Source organism: Myotis davidii, unplaced genomic scaffold (genome assembly GCF_000327345.1).
Source record: "Myotis davidii unplaced genomic scaffold, ASM32734v1 scaffold269, whole genome shotgun sequence".
Taxonomy (NCBI): Eukaryota; Metazoa; Chordata; class Mammalia; order Chiroptera; family Vespertilionidae; genus Myotis; species Myotis davidii.
The window spans coordinates 7,367,786-7,378,394 of record NW_006383008.1 but is presented as its reverse complement, the minus strand read 5'-3'; the positions used below and the strand labels follow the sequence as shown (position 1 = coordinate 7,378,394).

Sequence of the window (10,609 nt, the reverse complement as noted above, 5' to 3'; positions counted from 1 at the left end):
CATGTATGTTTAATACAAATGAACTTTAGGTGTAGTCCAAGTGCACCTCGTCCAAAGAATGTAACACAAAGGAAATCATTCCTGTGAATAAGCGTTTAGGGTCTAAAAGAGGTTGAACTACAGTGTGCCCACAAGCCTGTCAGTGTATTTCCAGGAGATTCCAGTCCAGTAACAACTGTCTTCAGTTGCTATGGGTATTGTATTTATGCAGCACCTAGAATCATTCTGTGTGTACAATAGATGGTTCATAAGTGCAGGAAGTCTCTTGTCAAGGTAGTTTTGGACAAGGGTAGGTACTGGGAACTTTTTTTTTCATAACCTTTTTATCATACAGATATTTCTGTAGCACACACAAAAGAATGAAATTTACAGAATTACAGGCATCTATGAGAAAATTGACCAGTATATTAAATTGAATAAAATGTACGCTGCTGGAAAAATGATCCTGGAGTATTTATCAATGGCGTGGGTGTCGATCCTCATGCTCACGTAGCTGTTCCTCCGACTTTTCCTCTGCAGGGAGCTCCTCTCGGAGGCCAGGGTAAGCTGCACCATCATCCTGTCTGGCTTCTCGCCTTTCTCTGGCGTGTAGTTGCCGAGGTCATTCACCTCCACGTCGCTATAGCTGGTATCCAGCATGACTGCACGCGGCTGAGGTAGTCCACAGGTACAGGGAAGCTGCGAACACAGCAAACACACGGGATGTGAGCTCAGCTTCCTCTCTCAGAAGCCCTTCTTAGGAGAGACTGCATAGTGGAGAGGACGGCCTTTTTCTAGTTTCTTTTATTCCCAGTTAGGGTGGGAGGTGGGAAAATAATGGTGGTGGCACAGTAAACATTCTAAAGTAGCAGGTTATTTGTTTAGTCTACAAATCAACTCTTAGGAAACTTCATGTCATACCAGAGACCAAGAAGAACGTTCATGGCCAGAGAACTGCCCTATTCTCCACCAGACCATTAACTGCTAGCAGCCGGGATACAAATGTTTAAAGATAACACTCCTGAGAGACAGAGAGGAGTGGGAGGAGGAATTTGAAAAGCGTGGCATTGTGGCAATAGTTTGCTACTATATAGTTAGAGTTTTCTGTAAGAGATAACCACTGAGCTGCAGGCAGGAGGAAGAAAGAAAAATCAGGTGGAAGGGAAAATAACCTGGAAAATGACGTGAGGTGTTTGAGATCACGTATGAAGAGAAATTCCTTAGAATAGCATTTGTGCTTCTCTGGAAGCTTCTTTACACCTCTGCGCTATTAAATAATGTGTTCCACTATGCTGAATTGTCCTTTATTTTCATCACTATGAACACCACCAATATTAAAGGGACCAACGTCTTAGTTAACTTGGCTTAGCAGCTCCTGGTATATGGTAGGTGCTAAGTAAGTGTTTGAATGCATGAGGGATGTAGCCCAGAGTGAATTGCACATTGCTTCAACATGGTAGCTTCCAACCCCATCAAGCAGGTGGAAGAAGGCGTGTCAGCCCCATTGTACAGAGGACGTCTGACCTGCCCAAGGTCCAAGGGCCAGAGCTAGACCAGGCGACATGCCTGAGCAGACACTTCAGCTCATGGGAAAGTCACCTTCTCCCGCAGCTTCCGCTCCTTCCGCTCCTGCACGGTGGTCAGGTAGTTGACGGCCGCGTACTCCAGCACCGAGAGGAACACGAACACAAAGCTGACCCAGAGGTAGATGTCCACGGCCTTGATGTAGGAGACGCGGGGCATGGAGGCGTTCACGCCCGTGATGATGGTGGACATGGTCAGCACCGTGGTGATACCTGCAAACAGTGAGAAACAAGCACCTGCTTGTCTTCCACCCAGCATACCAGAGGGCTTCACACCTCTGTTCTTGGTCCCTCCTGATCCTGCGGCCTCGAATGTCTACATCCCTGCCCCTCTGTCTAACAAACATGTACTCGTCCTTCAAGACTGAGCCTTTATGAAGCTCTCCAGTTCCTCCTCCCCTCGTATCACCCTTCCGCACTTTGTACACCTGCTCACTCTTCATAGCACCTGCATCACCTGCTCCTGTTGCTAAAAGCCCCAGACATTTTGGCAGCAAGACATTCATTTCCATTCAATTGTTAAAAGAAAAATTACATCAATGTTTCTTGTAACTACTTCTCCAAAGAAGGGAACAAGTGCTTGGGTTTATTTGACTATTGGTGCCCTTGTTGTGTGGTCTCGTCTTGTAGTTCCAGGCCCGTATCATCAGCTATCGGACACCTCCACAAGAGGGTGCATGTTGGAGAACTGCAGGTGCCCCCCTGGCAACCCATCCACTGGGCCTGCCTGCCTATTCAGCAATGTCCATTTTATCAAAGATGATGATGTTAACCTCATTTAAAGGAGACAGGTATTTAAAATTAGAATGTATATATATGTTTTTCGCACAGTAGCTGTTTAAGCAACAGAACAACTGTTAAAGGACAGGGCATCTGTCAGTGGAAATTTGCTTGGGATTTCAAATTAAGCTCAGAACATTTGCTTGCAAACACTAAATCACAGGGGATTGGGGTCATCTTAAGGGCCAGCTCCACCCAGTTTCACTAAAAGCTGGTGGGTCACCCTCTCCCTAGAAGCCCCTGAACTGTCTGAGCAATAATAGTGTATGATTGAGTAGATGCAATATTCATTCATTTATTATTTTAAATAATTTTATTGATTTTTAGAGGGAGAAGAAGGGAGAGGGAGAGAGAAAGACATCAAGGTGAGAGACAACAATTGCTGCCTCCTGAATGCCCCCTACCAGGGATCAAGCCCACAACCCGGGCATGTGCCCTGACCAGAAATGGAACCAGCAACCTTTTGGTGCATGGACTACGCCCAACCAGCCGAACTGCACTGGCTAGGGCTAGCCAGTGCAATATTTAAAACGGGAAAGAGAGTTGGTGGCAAATTGCTATAAATGGAATGTTCATAGAATAGGGGTTCTCAGACTTGAGTACGCATAAGAATTAGTGGGAGAACGTGTTCAAAATGCAGATTCCTGGTCCTCTCTCTGGATTCTCATTCTGTACATGTAGCTGATATGCAGGATTTTTCTTTTTTAAAATGTCCCTTGGAGATTCTGTCACAAAGATTCCTTGGACCACTTTTGAGAAAACCTATTATAGAGTGTGATTTCCTTTTCCAAGTGTGCAGAGAGAGCACCCACAGACCGAGATCACCCATCCCAAAACGAAGCTCACACAGGACCGAAGTTGGAATGTTTGCATGGGCACCGGTGGGAGGCGGCGGGGGGGCCTGAAAACAATTTTTCTACCTGGATTTTTAATAATGGTACTTTACCTGTGAATAAAGAACTTGCAGTGTGTCCAAGTTTTAACGCCAAATAGTGGTTTACTAGTAGGAGCACTTTGAAATGAAGGGTTTTATCGGGAAGGCATTATTTGTATTTTCAGATGCTTGGAATGTGCACTTGAAATATTCCTTACCTAAGGGGACTCTGGCAGGCACAGCTCTGCGGTCGATCCAGAACGACACCCAGGACAGCATGACCATCAGGGTGGCAGGGAAATAGGTCTGGAGCAAGAAGAAGAAGATGTGGCGACGCAACGTGAAGTTGATGTACAGACGGTTGTACCAGCCTGGGGGACACAAGGAAGAAAATACAGCACACACCATAGCTATTCAGCTCCTTCATAAATCAAATTTTATTCGGGGAATCATCAATGTCTTAGACACTCCACTGGAACCTGGCCAGACCTTTACAAAGTGGAGGTGAGAAAAACCATGGAACGGAGTGATTATATGTTACCCGTACCACACGGATGATTCCATCTCAAGAAATCTTTGACCCCTGTTCTATACACAAAGGGAAGGTCGTTGAAGGCTCTTGTCACTCACACGATGGACAGGACCCAACAGCATCACCATCACCTAAGAGCTTAGAAGTGTAGACTCTCGATCCCCACCCCAGATCTAATGAATCAGAATTTTCTCTTAATAATACTCCCCATGTGATTCACACACACACATTAAAGTTGGAGAGGCACAGATTTAAACAACCCCGTTTGGATGGTTTTATGGAGGAAAATGTGTTTTAAGTTAGAACATCAAGCTAAACACAGCATTGCGTTTAGGAACAGAGGGAACACTCACAGGTCCAGCCACGCCTCAGCTTGGACTTTGTGTGGAGGAGCTGAGAGGAATGGGAGAACAATGAAAGGAAAAGGCAAGATAAACTCGAGATGACAAGGACTGGAAATAAAATGGGGACTTGGCAACATTAATCAGAAAACTTGGCATCCAATTGGCAAGTTTAATGCAATGATTATAATTGTAACAGTGTGGACTGAATGTTTTGTGTCCCCACCCCACCCCCAAAATCCATATGTTGAAACCTAATGCCCAATGTGATGGTATGGTGAGGAGGGACCTTTGGGAGGTGATGAGGTTACAAAGGTGGAGCCCTCATGAATGGGATTAGTGCCCTTACACAAGAGACCACAGAGAGTCTGTGAGGACACAACGAGAAGGGGGCTGTCCATGAACTAGGAAGTAGGCTCTCATCAGACACTGAACCTGCCAGCACTTTGATCTTGCACTCCCCAGGTCCCAGAACGGTGAGAAGCAATTTCAGTTATTTAGGAGCCAGCCACCCAATCTGTGGTATTTGTGAGAGCAGCCCAAATAGGCTAAGACAGAAGGGAATCTCACAGTGCTAAAGGTTCAATGGATGGGGAGCCCCTGAAGAACAAGACTCATGGGTGATATGTAAAGAAGGTAAGATCTGCTCGATTGCCACAATATGTCGGAAGTAACAGGTCGCCCTATGTTTACATCAGAAAGACTTAAAGGGTTGCACTTCCCTCTGTAGTCAATCATGCTATGTGTTAGCAATGGAAACTGCATAAAGAGCCTACCAAAATCTCCCGAAAGGTGATTCGTCAACCAAGATTACTTTATCCAGCAAAGCTATCATTCAGAATAGAAGGTCAGATAAAGAGCTTCACGGATAAGAAAAAGCTAAAGGAGTTCATCACCACCAAACCAGCATTACATGAAATGCTGAAAGGTATCCTTTAAGAAGAGGAAGAAGAAAAAGGAACTCTTGCCATTTGCCACAACATGGATGGAACCGGAGAGCAGATAAATACCACATGATCTCACTCATTTGTGGAATATAAGGAACAACATAATCTGATGAACAAGGACTGATCCAAAGACGGAGAGGCATTGATTGGACTATTGATCGATGTTTCTCTCTCATTGATGTTTCTAACTCTCTATCTCTCTCCCTTCCTCTCTGTAAAAAAAAAATTCAATAAAAAATATATTAAAAAAAAAAAAAAGAGGCGAGGCCTGGAAAGAGGAGAGACCTCAGCTGTTAACGTGAGATTCCAGAAGGAAGACCACAGAGCATACCCTCAGGCAACAGGAGGTGGCAAGCCTGCCCAGAACCTTGGTTCAAAAAACAAATTGCCCACAGGAAAATGACCAGTAGTTCTTGCACCGAGGCTCACAAGAAGGTCATAAGAAGGATCTGTGCAAGCAGCACAGTAAGAGAAGATCTCTTAAGACTGGAGCCCCGTAGAGGGCCTGGCTGAAGCAGAGAGAACGTGAATGGAAAATGACAGACCTGAAATTGGACTGCTTCTTGCCTTCAGAGAACAGGGGGTTTGGTAATCGTATCAGGGTGAGCTGCCTGAAGCTAAACAGTCATTACTGATGTTTTCTAGGTTCTCACTTCTGATGCCTTGTTGACGTCAAAAAATCACCTCCACCCAATGCTCACCCCCCTCTGACCTGATTTAGCTTTCCCTTCTTTGGTGTCTAATTCCAGTGGCACAGGCTCTACTCACTTGGCAGCCAGTTCGAACCCTTTTTTAAAATAGAGGATGGCCCATCCCAGTCAGGCTAGCGCTCGCCAGACCCTCAGCCCACCCTACGCCCACCTGTGCTGCTGTAGAAGGCCAGCTTAGTGGTGGTGTGGAATTCTTGAATGAGGAACTGGGAGAGTGAGATCCGCTCATCTGTCTTTAATGAGTCATTGCCTTTTTTCCAGTACAGCATCAGGTCATCTTCTGTATAAGCATCTGAAAAGATGGGAGAGAGCATGAGGCATGTGGCCGTGGGAAGACACGCCTGTCTGTGCAGCTCTGAGGCATAGAGCTCCTAATTCCTGCAAAAGGGTTCACTCCGCAATTCAGCCTGCCATCTACTCAATTAAACCAAACAAAATCGCCGTTTCTGTAGCTCACAAGTGGTTAAATAATGGCAGGATTGCATACGGTTTTCAGCCTTCAAAACCAGGGCAATTTAGCCTTTTCTTCTTTCCAAGTGTAGGGGTGCATCATTGGTGGCAAATGCCTTTACCACTCTCAGTGGTAAGGAAAAGACCCAGAAAGAGACGGGAGCAGAACACATCCCTGTTCTGTAGGCCTCCCGTTGCTCCTGTCAGAACTACTTATGCTAACGTCTGGCACAAGGCTACTCACAGCTTTCAATTTCAAGCGAGCAGGTTTGTGTGTCCAGGGGAAATCGGCTGAAGTCCATATTGCACATGGCGGTCACTGTAACCCTGAAAACAAGAAGGAACGTCCGGGTTCTCAGAGGATGCAAACGACAAATGCACAATGCAAAAACAAACAGAAACGGCCTCCTTCTTATAACTCCTAAGCAGTGCATCAGGACTTAGATGGAGCAGTTTATGAGTGATACCCTCCTTAGCATACTCTTAAGTATTTAAGTTTAACCCCGGTGTCGGTGTGAGGCAAACAGAATGCCTCTGCTAATTCCTATCACGTTCATGCATTTTAAAGAAGCAATGGTCTCAGTCAGTATAACTGTGATATAAAAGAAACCATAAGACCGTACATATGCAGGCATACCTCATTTTATTGTACTTCGCTTCATTGCGATTCACAGATGTGTCTTTTTACAAACTGAAAGCAAGACCTCCCGACAGCAAAAAGATTATGACTCGCCTTATTGCAGTGGTCTAGAATTGAACCTGCAATATCTCTGAGGTATGCCTGTATTGTTCCTCTGGTTTGAGATAAATTCAAAGTTCTTCTGTTCTTTTATTGATCATATTGATATCAATATGTTGATATTCAATATGTTGATACTGATTATATTGATATTATATTTGTGTACTATGTTTCAGAAGTAATATTAATGAACTCAATGCCAGTTGCCAAATGCAGCACTTTTTTTTTTACAATATTCATATTTTCATATTGATAATAATGTCTACTAATGAATATAGATGTTTTTAGTGCATAAGCCCATGGAGACTATATAATGGAAAAACACTGAGAGGTCTTAGTGTACCAACGTGCAAGTATCTAATGGTTTTGTTCTATAATTACACAGGAAGACAGGCTTCTGAATCAAAGAATAAACAAGTAGATCATCAGTCATAGAAGAAAGCTCTCCCATCTTACGGCAGGACATGACTAATATGGCTGCTATTCAACCTACTATTTTTTCTTCAATAACAGAAAATTGGCTACGTAGAAGTAGAAAAACAGACGTGGGTTAGATTACACCACACACTGTGCTTGTCCAGTGTGTGGGTTACAAGCGGAGAAGCATCAAGTCAGGATGCACCCACCCACATTCCGGTCCTCATACACTTAACTCTTCCCAACAACTCCCTGGCACCCAGAATGCTCGTAATAGAAATGTATTCTGTTAATTAATCAATGAAAAGATGAAGTTGGGAGATGGTATATTAGAACATATTTTAGGAGTTAACCTTTTGCTGACAGAGTTGACAATATCCAGCTACTCTATGTTTTTCCCCAAATAAATCTCAAAATGGTAGTGTTTAGAAACTTAGGCCTCTTTTTTCCCCCTTTTAAATCAAACAAACTCATGATTTTATTTGCAATAAAAGCACCAAATCATCTCTTTTTAGGCACAAGGAGGCTCACTGACAACTTTGATTCTGAACACACAGGTCTTCCCTTCTCTTGTTCCCTCTGTTCTGCCTCATGCTGTCACATCCAATGATGTGTTGAATCAGACAGCTACCGGCTCATGAGAGCCGAGAGCTGCATTTTCAGGAGGTTTGCAAGCTGGTTGTTAAACATAGCCATTATTAAAAATAAATTATATAAATTTAAAATTAAATAAGTTAAGTGCTAAAAATAAATGTAATAAATATTCAAAACTCATCACTTCTGAATTATTTTCTATTATCTATACTCCTGAAGTTACCTACATCTACTATACTATATTTATATGATGGAAATACTATTAAAGATGAGCTACTACCCATTTCTTCCCAACACTGCATTCAGTGACATCAGTTAGCTTGAAATCAGCCAGGATGGGCATAGCTACACTACAGAAACTGGCAAATTCTGCAAATCAGGGCTTAATTTATTGCTTTGCTGACTGTTTAGTCTTAAGAAAGTGTCTAAAGAAAGCAGATTAAACCTAACATGTATTATGGCTGTCACCATTACATGCAAAATAAGGGGTTTAAGGGGACTGGAGAGCTGCAGGAGGGGAGTCATTGAAAAGAATGCATTATTTATTTCTCTGACTCCCACTAGAAAAATAAAACTTTTATTATAGTAAAGGTTTTCCACTGAAATGTAACAGACAGGGTGGAACATAAGTCATAGCTATCAGCTTGAGGACTCTCCCCAAGTGTATTTTCAAGACTGAGTAATTCTTGACTCGTGTGTAAGAGTTCATTTTTCTTGATGTTGAAAAGTTGACAGCTCCTGAAGAGTTAAAGGCCAGCTATTCAAGGCCAAAAAGCAAAGTATCTGTTGTAGAACCAATGACTTTCTTGGTTAAGACAAACTGCTTGCCTTTCTTCCCAAGCTCGAGGCCTAAAAAACACACCAACGCCGCAGGTAAAAGGGCCCAGAGGGCGGCCGGGCCGGGCCTCACCTGAGGCTGTAGAGCACTTTCCCATCCGGCTGGACCCGCAGCATGACATTGTCCGTGGTGGTGTCGTGGATGAAGGAGCGCTTGGAGTGCACAAAGAACATGTCGGGGACCCAGATCTTCTTCACCAGCCGCCCGTCAAACGTCATGCTGAGGTTGTTGGTGCTGGGGAAGGACAGCCTCTCGTCCTTCCAATAGTGCCTCAGGTAGAGGGTCATGGTGAAGTCCTGGGGCAGAGGGCAGAGAGGGGAACCCCACACACTGACTGAACCCACTGCTTGTCAGCAAGACATTCTCTGCCCCTGTGGAGCCATCACCTGGCTGGGAGTGAAACTGAGCTGCCAGCACTGTGCCCCGCTGCCGCTGCCACTGCCAGAGGCTCCCGGGTGCACACACAGGGCAAGCAGGAGACTGAATTCCTCTGGAAGCAGCTCTCAACCGGAGAATGGGCTTGGGGGCTGAAGGGGATGGTAAGTGCCCCAGCGCCCTGGACACTCACTTAGGACAACCCTGAAGTGTGCTCTGTGCTGACTCCCAGAGTAGCCCAATGGAACAGCGTTTCACTCCCCAGTAGTAAGCGATTTGAAGGCACTGCCCTTTTTGCTCCATTCCCTTCCCTGTCTCACCTTCCCACTCTCTTCTCATGTTTCCTGGAATCACCTCCCAAATAAAGGCCTTGTGCTAAAATGCTGTCTCAGCTCTGCTTCTTGGGGGACCCAAGCTAAGATAAGGCCCCCAAAAGTTCTGTAAGTCAAGAAGTTCTACACTGTTCCATTTTTTAAATCTAAACCCAAAGATGACAAAAAGGACACTGCTTCTGCATTTCCACAGCCAGACAGAATCCGCAGCAGTGGGAGGTGCCTGGCCACTTGGCAGCGGCAGTCCTGCTGTTTATGTTTGAGAGCCTTTGCCCAGAGAACACTTCCTGATGCCAGGAGCCGGGCCCAGGAGGGTGAAGATCAGCTCTGTCATCTGGCTCTGCTTCATACCACTTGGGTGGCTTTTGGTAAGTGTCTTACTCTCCCTGAGCCATCTGTACCATGAGGGTAGGAATGCCTACCGCCGGGGCAGAGCTCTGGCCAGCACCGGCCCTGCGTGGATTCCCTTGGCCAGAAAGAGAAGCACTTACCATATCGACTTCTGAGATGCTGTCCAAGCTTTCCACCTGCACATCCATGCCAACAGGAATGGCCGGACCTGCGGACAGGGAATGGCAAGAGCATTTAGTCTTTTAACTTAAACTTTTACTATGAAAGATTTAGGCATAAGGAGCATTCCCCCCTGGAACCTCAGTGTATGTCAGATTTCAAGGCCTGGTGTTCCCACATGCCACGCTGAAGTCAAACCAGAGATCAAAGAATGGAATCATGGGCTGGCTCCCTGGAATATTCCAGCAAAAGTCTAAAAATATATATTGGTCTTAATCATCCCGGTGATTCTGAAACAAGGACGTTAATATACCACATCCCTGGCTGGTTACACATGCTCCTGTAAAGCTACAATGAAGGCCGAGGTCAACGCTGATCAGAACCAGGTCTGGCCGGAGGAGTTGCTCCTCAGCATGAGGCCATCCACTTTATTTTTTATACCTTCCTCCTGACTCGGCACCCTCTTTCGTCGTGGAAGCCAACGCCTCTGTCAGGCCACGGGAAAGGCGCTGCTTGGTGAATAGGCCCCCAGAACCAAAGTCATACTCAGATGATTTGCCAAGCCCACAGATCTGCTTCTTGGCCTCGTGATGGTGTAGCTTGGGGGC

General features: G+C 45.2%; 1 protein-coding gene across 1 annotated transcript in view; it reads right to left on the bottom strand.

The window, feature by feature from the left end:
* Positions 1-260: 260 nt before the first annotated feature.
* GABRR1 (gamma-aminobutyric acid type A receptor rho1 subunit) overlaps positions 261-10,609 on the bottom strand; it is a 14,342-nt gene continuing 3,993 nt past the window's right edge. The window contains exons 4-10 of the mRNA XM_006778268.2: positions 9,983-10,050; positions 8,857-9,080; positions 6,441-6,523; positions 5,898-6,038; positions 3,435-3,587; positions 1,579-1,775; positions 261-678 (exon numbers count right to left, since the gene is read on the bottom strand). Of these exons, the coding sequence (XP_006778331.1) occupies positions 385-678; positions 1,579-1,775; positions 3,435-3,587; positions 5,898-6,038; positions 6,441-6,523; positions 8,857-9,080; positions 9,983-10,050 (1,160 nt within the window). The 3' untranslated portion in view covers positions 261-384. The remainder of the gene's footprint in view (positions 679-1,578; positions 1,776-3,434; positions 3,588-5,897; positions 6,039-6,440; positions 6,524-8,856; positions 9,081-9,982; positions 10,051-10,609) is intronic.